Source organism: Eumetopias jubatus, unplaced genomic scaffold, assembly GCF_037043125.1.
Source record: "Eumetopias jubatus isolate StellerSeaLion01/CBP00866 unplaced genomic scaffold, mEumJub1_p1.0 scaffold_11, whole genome shotgun sequence".
Lineage (NCBI taxonomy): Eukaryota > Metazoa > Chordata > Mammalia > Carnivora > Otariidae > Eumetopias > Eumetopias jubatus.
In genome coordinates this window covers 38,551,922-38,570,448 of record NW_028274817.1, presented here as the reverse complement: position 1 = coordinate 38,570,448, position 18,527 = coordinate 38,551,922, and the positions used below count along the sequence as shown (strand labels likewise).

The 18,527-nt window shown below is 44.9% G+C and overlaps 1 protein-coding gene across 1 annotated transcript; it reads left to right on the top strand.

The window, feature by feature from the left end:
* The first annotated feature begins 17,627 nt into the window (after window positions 1–17,627).
* NCBP2L (nuclear cap binding protein subunit 2 like) lies at window positions 17,628–18,152 on the top strand. Its single transcript, XM_028089759.1, has one exon. It carries the CDS (start codon window positions 17,628–17,630, stop codon window positions 18,150–18,152), a length of 525 nt encoding a protein of 174 aa, XP_027945560.1.
* The last annotated feature ends 375 nt before the right edge of the window (window positions 18,153–18,527 follow it).

Here is an 18,527-nt window from a genome sequence, read left to right as displayed (position 1 = left end):
TGGACGCCAGTCAGGGCCAGAGCCACCCTCTTTCTCGGGGAGCTTCACTTGCCTGAGTCCCTGCAGATTGGGCTTTCCATACATTTGAAATTCCTTCTGGGTACCACAAGCAGCAGCCCTGTGACTAGGAGCAAAGGGCAGCCAAATAACTCCCGTTTCCCAGGGCCCTGTGGGTCTTGTGTGGGGGCCCTACGACTTGCGGAAATGGAAGGACCGAGGGAAGAAGGAAGGGCAGTGCTCTCTCTGCTGTAGAGGCCAGAAAACCAGAAACTAGCTGTATCCCTAGCTCCCGACAAGATCCCAGGATCAGAAATAAAGAGGCTTTTGGAGGTCACTGACCAGACCTGCAGAACTGAGAGCACGGTCCTTATGCTCTCACAGTTTAGATGCGTTAATCGCCTCCCCCCTTTTCTTCTTCTTCCCTGTCTTTTTTTTTTTTAATGTTCTTGGGTAAAAGCCAGAGGAGGTATAGTAGAATATGAAATTTCATATGCATTGTGCAGACTTATAGCCTACTGAATTGTTTTTTAATTACGGTGTTTATGATTTTCCCTCTTGTTTATAATTATTTTATGTTAAACATTATAACAAAATGTATTAGCTCCATAAATGTTTACCTAAGTTGTGTTTTGAGAACTGCTGGGGCCTTTTGCTTCTCTATTTGCCTGAGTCCTCTTATCTTGGTGCATAACCTTGGGACGAGGCCCTGGTGGAAGTATTTCCTTCTTGGCATTTGGCACCATTAAACTCAAGATTTTGTCCCCTTGACATTTCCCTTGTTGTAGTCCTTGCTCTCGAGCAGTGTTGTTAATAATTCAGTGCAGCTTTGCATACTATATCCAGGCTGGTCAAGAGCAAATATAACTTAGATATAGAAAAATCTGGATAGTTCAGAGAGAGGGTCCGAAATCTACCGTGTGTTTGCATACAGGTCCAGCTTGTATTGACACACAGTATACCTCCATGGGAGGGCTGACTGGGCAGGACCCCCTTGGCTCCTCTCTGGGAGGCCTCCCTTTGCTCACAGATACTGTGTTCGATGGAGACACCCCAAGCTACAAAATGCTCTTGTGTAAACCCAGAGAGCAGAGGTGGGGGGCACTTCTACTCGGAGCTGGTGGTGGATTTCTGGGTGGAGCAGAAAGGGAAGACAAAGGACATCTCGTTCTCAGATGGGATCATTCAAGAGTCACTTGCTCTGCACTTGGCCTATGCCTGGCATGGTGTTAGTGCAGATTCCCAGGTAAATAAGACACAGCCCAGGCCCTCAAAGAACTCATGGCCTCGCTGGCAAAACAGATACATCAACAGACAAAAACAGTACAAATGGGCAGTGATGATGGAGGCCTGGTGTTTTGTGGGACCAAGTGCCATGGGAGCATGGAGAAGGTGTCAGCTCTGGAAGGAGGGAGGGGCAATCTAGGTGGAGAGAGCAGAGAACAGGGGCAGGGGAGGACCGGTGAGGGCAGCAGGTATGCTGGGGGGCGGGCGGGTGTGGATTACAAAGCAGGTCGGTGTCCTGGGAGAACAAGATGAGAGATGGAATACTGAGAGGTTAGGCTGGAAAGGGATGAGGGACCAGGTCTTAGAGGGGTTCGTGAGACGTGACGGGGGTCCTCTCACTTCACAAGTTGGCCATGCATTTGGCAACTGTTAAAAAGGATAGGGGGTGCCTGGGTGGCTCAGTGGGTTAAGGGTTAAGTGTCTGATTCTTGGTTTCAGCTCAGGTCATGATCTCAGGGTCATGAGAAGGAGCCCCGTGGGGGCGGGCTCCGAGCTCAGCGCAGAGTCTCCTTGAGATTCTTTCCCTCTCCCTCCCCCTCTCCTCTTCCTCCCCCTCTGCTGCTTCTCTCCCTCGGCTCCCCCCCTGCTTGCACTCTCTCTCTCTCTCAGATAAATAAATAAATAAAATATTTTTAAAAAGGGATAGGTATCATTTATTTAGTCTCTGCTATGTGCCAGGCACTTTATTTATTTACTTTTTAAAGCTTTTTCTATTTCCTTTTTTTTAAAGGTTGTATTTATTTATTTGTCGGAGAGAGAGAGAGAGTGCACAAGCAGGGGGAGCGGCAGGCAGAGGCGGAAGCAGGCTCCCCGCTGAGCAAGGAACCTGCCCCACGCAGGGCTCCTTCTCATGACCCTGGGATCATGACCTGAGCCGAAGGCAGACGCTCAAGGGACTGAGCCACCCAGGCATCCCATGCCAGGCACTTTACATATATTATTTCATTTAAGCCTCATGACAACCCTGTGAAACAGGTACTAAATTCCCGGTGATGAAATGGGCTTGGGAAAGGTAAAAAAGCTCTCAGGTCACATACGTCATAGGGCAGACATTCGAATTTGAACCCACCACAGCTTTCTGACTTGGAAGCTTGTGCCTTTAATAATTAGGTGACTTTGTAATGATGGGTTTATCAAACATTTACAAAGTATGACAGCTGTTTTTAAGAAGATTGCACCCTCAAAAAAAAAAAAGGTTGCCATCAACGATTTACTAACATATTTAAAGATTTGTATTTGTACTGTGGAAAGCCAGGAAGGATACTGGCAAATCTGGTATAATAATTAATACTCTAATAGCTGAATTTTTGATCACCTCCTATGTGCCAGCCACCTTGCTAAGTGCTTTACGTGGCACCATCCAGTTTCATTTATCACAACGATCCTGCGAATTAGATACTAACATCCTCACTTAAGGGACGGGGAAACTGAGGCACAGAGAGGTTATGCAGCATATCTAGGCATTTGCAGTCTAGCTAGGTTCAAGGTAAGGCACACAAACAGTGATTTTCAGGCAATCCCGTTTCCCTACCCTCGAAATTCAATTTTGTTCACCTTTCTTCGCTGAGAAAGCAGATTACCCTTCCTGAAACTTTTCACAATTGTTCATCACAGATTTGTAGATTGTTATAGCCAGCAAGGGTTTTAAAACCTGGATCAGGGATTCTTAAACTTATTTGTGCCAAGGACAACCTTGATGGTATAGTGAAGCCTGTGGACCCCTTCTCAGAACAATGTCTTTAGATACATAAAATAGAATATGTAGGATTACAAAGGAAATCAATCACATAATTATGCCATTATCCAGGGCGCCTGGGTGGTTCAGTCGGTTAAGCATCTGCCTTCGGCTCAGGTCATGATCCCGAGTCCTGGGATCGAGCCCTGCATCAGGCTCCCTGCTCAGCCGGGAGTCTGCTTCTACCTCTGCCACTCCCCCTGCTAGGGCTCTCTCTTTCTCAAATAAATAAATGAATGAATGAAATCTTACATTGTTATGCCATTATCCAAAGACCAAAAACAGGAAGTTGTGATATAGTTATAAAAGTGCTTGTTATCCATGTAGTAAATGCCAAGATCTAGATGCAGCTATGATAACCATGGTAACTTCCAAGTAATGAGTGTAACAAGTATTGAAGAACAATACAATACTGTAAGAACAGTAACGTGACCTAAAACTGTGATTGCCACCAGCGACAAAGTCACAGGTGCTAATACTACCGCGGTCTGTTCTCTGCATCTGTAATTGCAGGAAATCTGAATTTCAGTTAACGGTTGCTGAAAACGGAGATGTAACATTTTCCACTGAAGTTTATTTATCCTCTGAATTTTGAAGAATCCTTGCTCTAGACCAACCACCTTGTAATAGTAAAACAATAGCTAGCATGAATGAGCCTTGACTACATGTGAGCTACTGTGCTGGGTCTTTACAGCCATTTCCCATTTATCCCTCATAGCAAGCCTATGAGGTAGCCTTGTTTTATAGCTCTGAGAGAAATGGAATTAATTTTCCAAGGTTACACAGCTGGCAAGTGGAAGAGAATGACAGAAATGTATTTTCTCACAGTTCCAGAGGCTAGAAGTCCGAGATCAAGGCGTTGTGAGGCCTCTCTCCTTGCCTTGTACGTGGACACCTTCTCTCTGTGTCTTTGCATGGTCTTTCCTCTGTCTGTGTCCGTAATCCAAATTTCCTTGTCTTGTAAGGACATCAGTCATACTGGATTAGGGCTCACCTTAATGAACTCATTTTCACTTAATTACCTCTTCAAAGACCCCCATCTCCAAATATGGTCAGATTCTGAGGTCCTGGGGGGTTAGGACTTCAACATACTGGATTGGGGGGAGGATATAGTATAGCCCATTGCAGATCCCAACCACAAGGATTCAGATTTAGTAGGTCTGGAGTGGGGACCAGGGGTTTATAGTTTTAATAGGTCCCCAGATGTTTTTGTTTTTGTTTTTAGAGAGAGGGGGTGGGGAGGGGCAGAGGGAGAGGGAGAGGGAGAGAGAGAATCTTAAGCAGGCTTCAAGCCCAGAGCAGAGCCTGTGACGGGGCTTGATCTTACAACCCTGAGATTGTGACCTGAGCTAAAATCGGGTATTGAGGAGTACACGCGCTGTGATGAGCACTGGGTGTTATACTTAACTAATGAATCATTGAACACTGCATCAAGGACTAATTATGTACTATAGAGTGGCTAACAACATAATAATAATAAAAAAAAAATTCACCTCAAAAAAAAAAAAAAAAGAGTATGACGCTTAGCCGAGTGAGCCACCCAGGTGCCCCTCCTCACCCCGGCTGATTTTTATAGGCAGCCAGGTTTAGGAGCTATTATTTTCCCAACCACAAACTTTCTTAGCACAGTGCTTGGGCATGGTTGATGCTCAATAAATATTTGTTGATTGACCAAGAGGAAATAAAATATGGAGATGAGCAAGTGGGGGAACTTTTAAAGTGTCCTTAAGGATCATCAAGTAGAAGTTAGATAGTTAGAGGTCTCAAATAGACACCTCTGTTTGCAGATAGGGAGCTGGACCTGATGAACTCAATGTCCCTCCCTTCTTACTTTTAGTTTTTTATAATCAAAAAGGACGAGGTGCAAATTTATATGCAAGTGTCAAGAAAAGATGAACTAAGAACTGATGTGAATGGGATAGAGTTAAGAAAACAAAAGTAAGATGCTGGAGCTTTGCCTATTGTTGATATTGTGCGTGCGCATGCGTGTAGGGGATGTTGGAATATGGTTGTATATGACTGAGGATTTATATAGAAGGGTATGTGAATGGGTACTTGTATCAGGTTTCTTTTTAGTTTTTTTTAAAAAAGATTTTGTTTATTTGAGAGGGACAGCAGAGGGAGAGTGAGTGGGAGAAGCAGACTCTCCTGCTGAGCAGAGAGCCTGACGCAGGGGTCGGTCCCAGGACCCTGGGATCATGACCTGAGCTGAAGGCAGACACTTAACTGACTGAGCCACCCAGGTGCCCCATTATATCAGGTTTCTTAATCTCACTTGAGGGCCACTTTACTCTTCTGCATAGAGCTCAATAAATGGTAACCCATTTTAATAATTTTAAAAAAGTAGTAGTAATATAAAGCCCTGGTACTCAAGAATCTCTAGTTTTTCTAGATATTCTTCAAATACTGATTTATTTTACTATAGCTTGGTTTTCCATCCCTCTATTACAACTGGGATTTGCTCTATGCAAAATAGACACATTTTTTTCTCTTGCTGAAATTAAAATATATCCCCCTGTGGAAGGATTCTAGCTAAACTGTTGACAGTGGTGATCTCTAAGGAAGGGGGTGGGATTAGGTGTGGGGGGAGAGGAGTAAGGAGAGGGACTTTCTAGTGTTATCGTTTGCCAAAAAATTAGTACATTGTACTTATATAAGTTAAATACTTGTGTTATTAAAGTAATACAAGATTATTTTAAAAAACTGTTGGTGCAGGATGGTATGAAAAAAGAAGCCTCAGAACTCAGCCACAATTCTGCAAGCTGAGAACAACTTTTATCTTAGCCTCCCTCTTTATAGAACTATTTCATGGAGGTCATATATTATTGCATCCTAATATCTACAGTGTTTTCTTCTGGAGCTTTGAGAGAGAGATAGAGGGAGAGAGGAAGTGAGGGAGAGAGAGAGAGTTATGAGATAAAAGGTGTGATAGATGAAAGCACAGGGTGGTGATTGAAGGAACACAGGGTGGGCATACCTAAGCCAGATTGGAAAGGTCAAGGAAGGCTTCCTGGAAGAGGTGATGCCTGAATTGAGCCTTCAAGATGAATCGGGAAGGCTGAGCCCATTTTCTAGTGCCTAGTAAGCGTTTGCCTAATGTGATAGTAGATTCAAAATACTTAGTGCCGGGGCGCCTGGGTGGCTCAGTCGTTAAGCGTCTGCCTTTGGCTCAGGTCATGATCCCAGGGTCCTGGGATCGAGCCCTGCGTAGGGCTCCCTGCTCCACGGGAAGGCTGCTTCTGCCTCTCCCGCTCCTCCTGCTTGTGTTCCCTCTCTCGCTAGATCTCTCTCTGTCAAATAAATAAATAAAATCTTTAAAAACAAATAAAATAAGGGACGCCTGGGTGGCTCGGTCAGTTGGGCGTCTGCTTTCGGCTCGGGTCGTGATCCCAGGGTCCTGGGATCGAGTCCCGCATCGGGCTCCTTGCTCCAGTGGGGAGCCTGCTTCTCCCTCTGCCTGCCTCTCTCCCTGCTTGTGCTCTGTCTCTCTCTGACAAATAAATACATAAAATCTTTAAAAAATAAAATAAAAAATAAAATAAAATAAAATACTTAGTGCCTATGGGGCGCCTGGGTGGCTCAGTCGTTAAGTGTCTGCCTTCAGCTCAGGTCAGCATCCCGGGGTCTTGGGATCGAGCCCCGCATCGGGCTCCCTGCTCAGTGGGGAGTCTACTTCTCCCTCTCCCACTCCCCCTGCTTGTGTTCCCTCTCTTGCTGTCTCTCTCTCTGTCAAATAAATAAATAAAATCTTAAAAAAATAAAATAAAATACTTAGTGCCTAGCACATAGGAATAAATAGTAGATATCATTATTACCTGACCCTTTCAAACAAATTTGAATGACAACTTTGTGTTCACTATGAGGAATAAATGAGATAATGCACGTAGAGTACTAAAGATGGTGCCAGGCACCTAATAAGTGCACCGTACATGGTGGGGGTTGATAGTGTTGTTGGTAGTGGTTTTATTATTTTGGGGTTCTACTGGACTGAGATGGAATCTTCTGTCTCTGATCTTCTGGGTTGTCTGACTCCGCAGTTTGTCCAGTTACATTCTGTCAGATATGATGTCTCCAAGCATGCTTATGTTCGGAGCTTTTCCTTGGAAGCTTTTCCTCATAACAACCACCAGCTCGGGGCACGTGGGTGGTTTAGTCAGTGAAGCGTCTGCCTTCGACTCAGGTCATGATCCCGGAGTCCTGGGATAGAACCCCGCATCAGGCTCCCTGCTCAGCGGGGAGTCTGCTTCTCTCTCTCCCTCTGCCTCCCCCACTTGTGCTTTCTCTCTCAAATAAATAAATAAAATCTTAAAAAAAACCCAACCACTGGCCCAACCACCACTGCCACCATCACCAGCCACGTGGTGTGCTCATGTTGTAGTCTCCAGAAGCATATAGAACATAGTGGAGCTGATGGTAGAAGTGGTTGCCTCCTGGTTGCCTCAGAAAATATTTTCTGTGTAGTAAAGAGATAGTCTCTGGTTTTCTGATTAGTACAGCCCCTGTATTGCTGAAGACAGCTGGTAGAAGTGAATCGAAAGCCTTCCCCATCTTTTCTAGGCACGCTCATTTTTCTGGATCAGAGGGCAGGGTGTACACAGGCCACAAGTATGCTCCTCACTCCAACCCCATCTTTCCACAAAAGCCAAGAGCAGCTCCTTCCTCACCAGCAGCTGGCGGTCACTTTTTCTCCAGTTTCCCTAGCCAGGGCAACTCTTCTGGTTTTTGCAGAGCTTCATGGGTATTCTAATGGGCATTTATAACTGGTGGATATTGGAGATTGCTAGCTTGCTGCCCTGTTAACCCAGAGTGCCCCAGATATAATCAATCTTCTTAGTGAAGACTTCAGTAAGAAGGCACAAAAGTCCTTTGCTTTTTCTTTTTTTAAAAGAGTTATTTATTGATTTATTTGAGAGAGACGGAGAGAAAGAGAGAGCATGTGCCAGAGGGAAGGGGGTGGCAGAGGGAGAAGGAGGAAGCAGGCTCCCCACTGAGCTGGGAGCCCAAGGGGTGTCTCGATCTCACTACCCTGAGATGATGACCTGAACCAAATCAAGAGTCAGACACTTAACCGCCTGAGCCACCCAGGCACCCCAAGTCCTTTGCTTTTTCCATGGTCCTTTGTGAACTAGTTTTCTGCCCCTCCAGCCTGGGGAGACTGTTTTTAGCAGTCATCTCATTTTACCCAATCCAGGACTCCTTTGCCTTTTTGTGAGGAAAAGCTGTGTTGTACTTTCCTGAAACTTTTGATCTCCTCTGGCAAGAGGGAGGTTAAGGGTAGAAGGAGGCTGAATGAACCTGGGGGCTGCCTGTCAGGGTGTGGGGGTGAGGAGAGTTGTGGGGGAGCCTTGGATGTTGTTTTCTGTCTTCCTCTCTGAGCTGAGAACCCAGGCACATCACGGAGAGCAGGGCAGGAGGGTAACTATCTTGCAGAGGTAACTTGTAAGGCTTTGACTTCGTTTGTAGATCTCAAGCTACTGATTAGGGGCCCCTGACCTAATATAGTAGAAAAATGGTTTGTGTTGTTGTTGCTGGTTTTTAATATCCTTCCCGACGTGTATCTCTCTTTCTGTATTAGCTTTCTGAATCCCGATACTGTGCACTCAGATTGATCTCTTAGCCCTACCTTCCACTCCTTGGGGCATTCTCATTTACCTTCCAGCCACCTCTGGAATTCTGGACTTGGTTTATCTAGTCCTTTGTCCCCACTCCATATATTGACCTAAAGGCAGACTCCAACTCCTACAGAGGCTGAGATCTCAAAGTTCATTCTGAAGTCAATTGTTTGCAAGGTGGCATGCATTTTCCCATAGAAGAAAATATTATCGGGGCGCCTGGGTGGCTCAGTCGGTTGGGCACCTGCCTTCGGTTCGGGTCCTGATCTCAGGGTCCTGGAATCGAGCCCCATGTTGGGCTCTCTGCTCGGCAGGGAGTCTACTTCTCCCTCTCCCTCTGTACTCTCCCTCCCTCTCTCTCTCAGATAAATAAAATTTAAAAAGGAGAGAAGAAAATATTGTTATAAATGGTAGTTACATTTCCAGGCTAACCCAACACTATAAACACACACACACACACACACACACACACACACACACACACACTTTAATGTACTAGAAGTATGGGCCGTTTGCAAGGAAAAGGTTGAAAATCTTGGTCATTCAGCCAAAGCAGGAAGACGATCCAAGGGAATAAGACATGCTTCAGCCTGGACCGATGGCTGGAGTTGGAGTCAAGGAAGTCGAGTTGGATGAGGCAGATGAGGCTTTCATGGAGGTTCTCTAGGGCCATTTCTGACGACTTTGTGAGGCTGCCGGGTGTCACAACACTAGTTTTTTCTAATTTCGCTTCAAAACTGACGGTTTTCAGTAATCATGACTACCATAACCTGGGCTCCTCCTGTGTGAGGATCCTCACATAAGCACTCCGAAGTAAACACTGTGATGACCAGTGTTATTTTACACTGGTTATTTATACTTTACCAGGAGACTGAGGCTCGGGAAGGTCAGTGAGCTTGATGAAGGTTACTAGGTACCGGTACCGTTGGGGAGCAGGTCAGTCGTTTCCCACTCCCCAAACCCAGGCTTTTATCATATGTACCCGGCCAGACTTTTTTCTTTCCCTTATCAGGAGGTACATCGATGGAGCACGGAACATCGAGGGCTATCAGCCATGGTTAGAGTTGTTGGTTAGCTCACAAAGGAAACAAAGAATGGAGCAACCAAGAGAGGTGAAGGAAGGGAGGAAGGGAAAGTGTTTTGCAAGGCAAAAGTTCAACTAAGAACCCAGGTAGGGAGAAGTGCTTCTCAAACTGTTAACTGTGCAAACCAATCATTGGATGGGAGCGATGCAGATTTCTCTTCAGCAGGCCTGGGGAGGAGCCCTGAACTTCCTGCTTTCCTAACAGGCTGCCAGGTGATGCCGCTCCTGTTGGGGCCCAGGGCAACACTGAATTGCAAGGCCACAGAGTGCAAACGATAAACAAAATGATCAAACGTCATTAATACCCCTTTCTTAACTTAATCAGGACCAGCTGCTACACTGAACAGCCACTTTATGACTCTCTTTTCTCCTGTAGGTGGCCCCAGGCCATTATCTTGCTTTGGGTCTGCCTGTCTGATTCAGCATATGCTCAACTGCTCTTTATCTTTCTTTTTTATTTATTTTTTTAAGATTTTTTATTTATTTGTGTGAGAGAGAATGAGAGACAGAGAGCATGAGAGGGAGAAGGGTCAGAGGGAGACGGAGACTCCCTGCTGAGCAGGGAGCCCGATGTGGGACTCGATCCCGGGACTCCAGGATCATGACCCAAGCCGAAGGCAGTTGCCTAACCAACTGAGCCACCCAGGTGCCCCTTTATTTTTCTTTTTTTAAAGATTGATGTATTTGAGAGAAAGTGAGCCTAGAAGGGAGGGGCAGAGGGAGAGGGAGAGAGATTTAGACTCCATGCTGAGCACAGAGCCAGACGTGGGGCTTGATCCCTCGACCCTGAGATCAGGACCTGAGCCGAAACCAAGAGTCGGTCGCTTAACTGACCACGCCACCCAAGTGCCCTTCAGCTGCTCTTTGAAATACAGGTATTAAAGACATATGAGCATCTTCTGCCACTCTGAGCTCTAAGCAACCTTAATCAGGCATTAGTTTCTCTTGGCACAAGCTAGATCTCTGGCCATGGGATTCCAGGCCTCAACAGCTGCTCCCAGCTCTCTTCCACTAGGAACAGTTGTATAAAGGTAAAGCATGTAACCCTGATGTCCCAGCTCTTTCTAATTTCCTTTCTCAGAGCTGCTGCCTTCATCTGTAGCAGGAAACAGCCTGGCTTACTTCTTCTGCATAGTTGAAATAATACCAAGCATTGGTTTAAGGCAGCTATTGGAAAGGCTCTTCACGGGACCCTCCTGCCAATTCCAGAAGGCCAGTAAAATTTGTTTCCTGGAAGGTTATTTGCCTTACCTTGCCACCTACTCTTCCCCCCACCCCCAGGATTTTGATCGTGATCATTCTGAGCCATTCTTCAAGTTTTTCTTCTATTTTTAGAGTCTCTGACTCATTCTTCCCCAATAGCACAAGTCAGGGAGGGCCTTCTATTCTAGCCAAGCTCTACTTTCTAAAGTAGGAAATAGTCTCTCAGTGTCTACAAATCAACTTGACGGTCTGTGGCGCACAATGACTGGATTGCTTTTCCATCTTCTCTCCCTTTTCTCTAACTGTGGCCTTTCTAACTCCCGTTACAGGTAGGTGTTTGCCCAGCCTCCACTCAAATACACTGGATAAGTTCACATTTCATGATTGGATAAATGAAAAACTGTACTGAAAAGGACTTGCAATCTTCCCTTTGTGACTTCTATCCATTAATCTTACTTTTACCATATGGAGCAGAAAGAATCCTTCCAATGTTTCATGACGGCTGTCCTGTCGTCTTTTAAACATCTCTTTGTGAGACTAAACATGTCCAGTTCCCAATCAGTCTGCAGTGGTTTCTTTCCTTCCTTTTTAAAAAAGATTTTATGTATTTATTTATTTGAGAGAGCGAGAGTGAGAGAGCACAAGCAGGGGGAGCAGCAGAGGGAGAGGGAGAGGCAGGCTCCTCGCCAAGCAGGGAGCCCAATGTGGGGCTCCAGCCCAGGACCCTGGGATCATGACCTGAGCTGAAGGCAGACGCTTTCACCGACTGAGCCACCCAGCCCCAATATTTTTTTTAAGGATTTAATTATTTATTTTTGAGAGAGTGAGAGCGTGGGGGGGGTGGGGGTTGAGGGGGAGGGGGAGGGGGAGTGGGAGAGGGAGAGAGAATCTCAAGGAGACTCCTCTCTGAGCGTGGAACCTGACATGGGCCTTGATCTCATGACCCTGAGATAATGACCTGAGCTGAAACCAAGAGCCAATCACTTAAACTGACTGAGCCACCCAGGTGCCCTCAGTCTGCAGTGGTTTCCTGACCCAGATGTAAAATCAGGCACCTGGAAATGGACATACTGCTTCCTGTGTGGTTTGACCTGTGTTGAGTACATTAGGACCCTTCCTTCCTATGATCCTCTAATATGATTTTATGATTCTATTGGCTTAAGCCAACAGGAGGTCATCTCTTCACATGTACTGAGCACCTACTTTGGGTCAGTTACAGTACCTAAGATCTACTAAGCGACCTCTCCAAAGTTTCAGTGGTTGAGGGTCTCTGTTCTCTCTGACCCCGTGGGGCCAGGAGATAGTATGGCTACCCTCTTCCCATACTTCCTGTTGTCTACTGCCCTCCAGGTCTCTCACTTAGTGAAGATGTCAGCACCTCACTTATGGTCTCCCTAACTCTGGCTACCATCCTGAGTGATTTTAATGACTCATCTACAGACTTTATTCTTTCAATCATCTTCACCTCCAATCCACTTCACCAACCCATTCCCATGATCTACTTTGTTTTCAGCAGATAACCTCATCATGTATTCCATTACGCGAATCAAGGCCATCAGATGCTCACTTTCATTTTCCTGCCCTTACCCCGCCCTGCCACATAGCTCCCAATCTCCTTTTTTGGGTTGTTGTTGGTTGTTGTTGTTTTGTCTTACAGGAATAGACATAGCTTGTCCAGTTCAAGGCTAATCCATCTATTTATGCTTTGGAGCCCGTTCTCTCCTACCTCTTGGGGACTTTTCTCCATTGCTTATCCCCTTTCCCATCTATATCCTCAACCTCTCTCTCTCTCTCTTTTATTGGCTGCTTCCCATCAGCATTTAGATCTGCTTGACTCCCATTAAACAAACAAACAAAACTCTTCTTTGACTAAGTTCCCAACTGGCACTCACCCTATTGCTTGCCTTCCATCGTCAAGGAAGCTTTATCAAAACTGAGCAGTCTACACTTGCTGTCTTCATTTCCTCACCTCCCATTCAAAACTCAGCCCGCCCTTTCCCCCACCCAGTCTGGCTTTTCTGACCCCAGAACACCACTGTTAACTGCTCTTGTTAAGGAAACCAATGACATCCTGATTGCTAAACCTAATGAACAATCTGAAGTCTTGATTTTTCTGGGACTCTCTCTGCTGCAGATAACAAAGGATTGCCCTCACTCCACTTCTGTCCTCATGCCTCTCTTGAAAGTGCCTACTCCTTGGCTTTGGTCATGCTGTTCCTCTCCTGATTCTCCTCATTCCTCTTGGTTACTCCTTCCTGTGCCTCTTTGTGGACTTTTCCTCTGCCACCCCTTAAATGTTGGTCTTTGCCAGGATTTTTGTCATTCTATACCTTTCCCCCGATCATCTTATCCATCCCTATGGTTTTATCTACTGTGCTGATGACTCCCTACTCCATAGTTATAGCCTCAGACCTCTCTTGTGAGCTCCAAACCTGAATATTCAATTGTGACTAAACATGTGGGGACGTGTATGTCCCGCAGGTACCTCAGACCCAAGCTCCGTGTGTCACAAATTCATCTTCCTTACTCAAATCTGCCCCCTATCCTCTCTCTACCCCACTACCACCATCTTGGTGATGCAGACCTCTATCCACACAGTTGTCCAGGCCTGAAACTTGGGAGTCACCCTAGACTCTTTATTCAAGCAGTTGCCAAGACTTTTAAGTCTGTCTTCTAAGTCTCTGGTATGTCTTTTCTTTCTTTTTTTTTTAAGATTATTTATTTGAGAGAGAGAGAGAGAGAGAGAGAGAGAGATAGTGAGAGAGAGCATGAGCAGGGAAGAGAGGGAGAAGCAGGCTCCCTGCTGAGCAGGTTGCTTGAAGCAGGGCTGGATCCCAGGCCCCTGGGATCATGACCTGGGCCTGAAGGCAGATGTTTCACCGACTGAGCCACCCAGGCGCCCCTGATATGTCTTTTCTTTATATTACTACAGCATACTAGTCCAGATTCTCCATCCTCTTTCTTTAAACTATTTAAATAGCTTCTCAACTAGTCTCCTGCCTCTTGGCCTACTCCCCCTTTTAATCTGTTCTCCACATTGGGGGCTAGAATAAGTTTTCTGTAATGCGAATCACATCACATCACTCCTCTCTGCTTCAAGCCTTATATGACTCCCCACTGTTTACTGGTAGAGTCCAAGCTGCTCTTTATGCCTTACAAGGGCTTTCACAACCTGGCCCTGCCTACCCGTCCAGTCTTATCTCCTCCTGATGACCTATAATGCTTTCCTTATCCTCGTGTGCCCAGAGAATAGCAAACCAAGCACCCCACAATGCCTCCATGCCTTTGGACACACTGTTCTCTCTGCCTAGAATGACTCCTTGTCCTCCCGCCAAACTCTTACTCAACTTTCAAAATTGAGCTTGGAGTAGGTCAGGAGAGTTACACAAACTAGGAACAGTAATTTGCCTCTGCAGAGAACTGTGTGGCTAGGGCAGAGGTGGGAGACCAGCTTGCCACTTCCATTTTGCATCCTTTTGCACCTTTTGTACTTTGTACCAGACATCTGAATTGCTTACTTGAAACATAAATACAATGTGATCATTAAAAAAAAAAAAAAAAAGACTTGGGGGTCATGTCCTCTAGAAAGTTGCCCCCCCCGCCATTCTTTCCTTCTGAAATCCCCGCCCCCCCCGCTTCTTTGTGCTACCTCTGGGCCTTCTTTGTGCTCCTGGAAGTAAAATAATCACGTTGGTTGTTATTTCTCTTCTAAGCTGTCTGGGCCCCCAGCCTGTGAGCTCCTTGAGGGCAGAAGCATATCTTATCTCTTGTTATTTCCCCAGGATCTAGCACAGTGATCCATGAATGTTTATCCAATGAAGAAATGAGTGGAAAAAATGAAGTATGGGATGCCCCAATGATAAAATAGGGCTCCCAAGCCTGTGCTCTTTCCAGATCTCTCTCCCTCTGTCCCTTTGCCATGTGTCAAATCTAAAAGTAATAAATGACATTTATTAAGTATTATCCATCACCTTGTCAGTTTGGATTTAGCATCATCCAAGGCCGCCCAGATCCATTCAAAGTCCCTCCTACCTCAAGTCACTGGAAGAGTTGATAGGTATTCATATGTCTTATTCTGAGTCACTGAATCACAGAATGGAATAATTTGTCTAATACCTGCCGTTTATTGAACACCTACACCATGTTAATCACTGTGCTAGGTGCTTTTCTTTTTTTTTTTTTACACATGACACTGTCACAGCATATGCTGCAAGGTAGATATTTTGATCCCCGGTTTACAGATGTGGAAATTGAAACTAGCATGGTTAAGCACTTTGCCCAGGGTCACGTTTCTAGTAAGTGGTGAGGCTGAGATTTGAACTGAAGTCTTTTGACTTCAAAATTCATGCTTGATTCATACACAACACTGAAGGAAAGGGGGCCTCTCCACTGCTTTGACTGTTCTGCAAGGGGCTCTCCAAAGTTGGCTTGAAATCCTCAGTGCCTAGTGCTCACTGCTACCCCAGGCAGCCCATTCCATCTTAGGCAGTTTTGACCATTTTAAAAGCTCTTGTTTGTGGTAAGCCAAAATTATAAATGAGCTGAACAAGACACAGCCAAGAATAGAGTCTTTGGCTCACTGCTAGAACTTCCCTTCTGGTCTGACACCAAGCCCTTCCGTTTATTCAACTAGTTATATGCTCATCTCAGCAAACAGCTGGAGCATCCAGCCTATACGCTGCCATCTCATTTACAAGAAAATAATGGGAAACTTTGTCCAATGCCTGGGTGAAATGAAATCCACTCTAGCTATCACATTCTCTGATCTGCCAATCTAGTAACCAGATTTTTTTTTAAAAAAAGGAAAGGAAGTCTGGGAGGGATATTTGTTTTTTAACGGGTCAATTTGTCAATGACTCAAAGTAATGAGTTTCTAGTGGCAGACTTTCAGCCATCATTGACAGGCCATCAGGAAGATGGTTTTTGGGCAGTGGGCTTCCTACTGCTCTTCAAATGACATCTAAATAGGCAGAGCTCCCCCATTTTCATTGCTTTGAATTGCACAGCACTGTTGTTTGCACCTGGTTTTATTTAGGCTTCTATTTCAGTTTTCTATTTAATTTTCCTTTGTGTTCTGCTCTTGCACATATTTTCTGTGTCTGGTTCATTCCCAAAATTTCTACATCCTCCTTCCAAACACACACACACACACACACACACACACACACACACACACACACACCCTCCTTGTCCATTGAGAGTCAGTGCATTACAGCCCCTCCTCAGAAGCCTTCTCTGATGCCCCCACACTGGGTAACTGCTTCTCCTCCTCCTGCGTAATGTAGTGCAAAGTGCCCACAGTGCCCATCACAGAGTAAATCCCCAGTAAATGTTCCTTCCCTTCTTCCCTTTCCTCCATGGATATCTCTACACCAGTGTCGATCATGCCATATTGTATTTTCTTGTTTACTTGTCTGGCTTCTTCCCTCAATTCTGAACTCATGCATGCATTCATTTGACAGATATTTATTGCAATGTCTACTGTGTGTGTGTGCAGATCATTGTTCATGCTTAGAGCTGGGGATACAAATAATTTCTGAACATTGTACTGCTGCCATGTCTTTTTGTTGTTGGATTCATAGCACCTTGCATAGCACCTGGCAAATAAAGAGTGTTCATTAAGTGTTTAAGAGAAAGCATGTCCTCAGCAGGGTTCCTCCAAGTGTGGTCCTTGCACCACTTGCATCTGGATCACGGAGGCCTGAGGGGTGCAGGTTAGATGTTGAACGTGAGTTCCTGGATCTCACTCTAGAGCTACTGAGTCAGAATCTCTGAAGGGCAGGCTGCAAGAGTCTGCATTTCCATCTAGTTCTGCAGGTATTTCTTGCACACTAAAATTTGGGAACTGTTGCAAAACAGGAGGGGGGGGTAGAACTAATGCCTATTTTTGAAAAGTGCAGCTAAAACCGATGGAATCATTTTTAATGCCTCTGACTGCAGCAGGAAAATTTAGTATAGGGGGAAAAGGGCATTAGTTAAAATTCTCTGGGGAGGTTTTTTAAATAGATGGAATATTCAAGTCATTACATCTAAGGCCTTCTAAAGTCTAAGATGAAAAGTAGATTTATTGCTAGTAAAATCCAATCTTAATTTAGGTCAAATTTATGATGCCAGAAAGTTTTCTCTTTTACAGAGCTCCATGTACACTTGATAGTGTCCCTATAGGGACTCTTTGTCTAACCTAACAGTGCAATATATCGATTTCCATATTATAGGCTTGAATGGTAAATTTGGTATTTTAAGTTATGAGAGGGTATACTACAACTGTATTTGTGCTTTGACCCTGATTATATATACCTGATTTATCAGATGCCTGGGCCTCCAATAGGAATGATGGTAGTGCTCATTCTCCATGAAAATTTGATCCATTTTACTGCTTTATGCCATATTTTCCAAGAGCATTCTGTTATTAAATGTGTTCTTTCGTAATAGATTAGGTAGGTAAGAGCTGAGTCAACCGAAGACAGCATAGGTACCCTTGCAAGAAGACTTGCAAAGTTGCATTTTATCACCATGTTCCTGGGACCTGGAACTTTCCATTTTGCGTTTGCCTTGACATGATCCTCATAGTCAAGAGCTATGGTGTCTGTGCATCAGGGCACAAACCTCTTAAATATACACAGGTATGTGTTTCTGTTTCCTTCCCTGTAACTTTAATTTTTTTTTAAATTTAATTTAAGGTTTTGTTGGTGGTGTCATTGCTGCTAAGATGGATCGCGAACAGCTGCCCTCACGGTGTCCACTGGGCACCGTGTCCAACGACCTGAGAATTCTGCAAGGCGATTCCTTCCTGGAGCTGAGCGAGTGCTGGGACCAGCAGTTTGATGGGGATAATGATGATCAGGAGAAATTACTGAAGGAAAGCTCCACACTCTACATGGGGAATCTTTCCTTTCATACTACCGAAGAGCAAATATATGAGCTCTTTAGTAGATGTGGTGATATCAAGCATGTATTTATGGGCCTGGATAAAATTAAGAAAAAGGCATGGGGTTTCTGTTTTGTAGAGTACTATAACAGACTTGATGCCGAAAATGCCATGTGGTTCCTAAACGGGACCCGCCTAGATGATCGTATTATCCACACAGATTGGGATCTAGCCTTTAGAGAGGGCAGACAGTATGGCCACCAACTTGAGGACCAAGTAAGAAACGCGTTTTGTGAAGATTTTGATGTTGGTAGAGGTGGCTCTGGAAAACAGGCTCAGGCCCGTGATAGAAGAGGAATCCATTAGTGAAAAACCTGCAGCTCTGGCCCCTGGAAAAATCTATTAAGGAACGACACCAGGTCAGCAAATAATCCATTTTGTAACAAGTTGAAATTACTTTATGTGCCGAGCAGAGGCCCTTTCGTTGTATTTTTCCTCTCTGAAGCGTTATTAAATGGCACAAACGAGAACATTCTTTTGCTCTTGTCTTAATTTTGAAGCTGGTTGTCAGATTACCAGTTTGACGGTCCGGTAGTCAAAAGTGAAGTGTTCGTTAGGACTAAATTAGGTATAAATTAGGTATCTGAGTCAACCAAAGCATGACTACCATTTCAGGAAGATTTTATGGTCATGTTTCCAGGGCCTGAAATGATTTTTTTAAGAGCTTGTATAAAATAAAGT

Bases quoted from the DNA above. Each gene is read 5' to 3' on its own strand.
- NCBP2L (XM_028089759.1), top strand. From the start codon at position 17,628: ATGGATCGCGAACAGCTGCCCTCACGGTGTCCACTGGGCACCGTGTCC.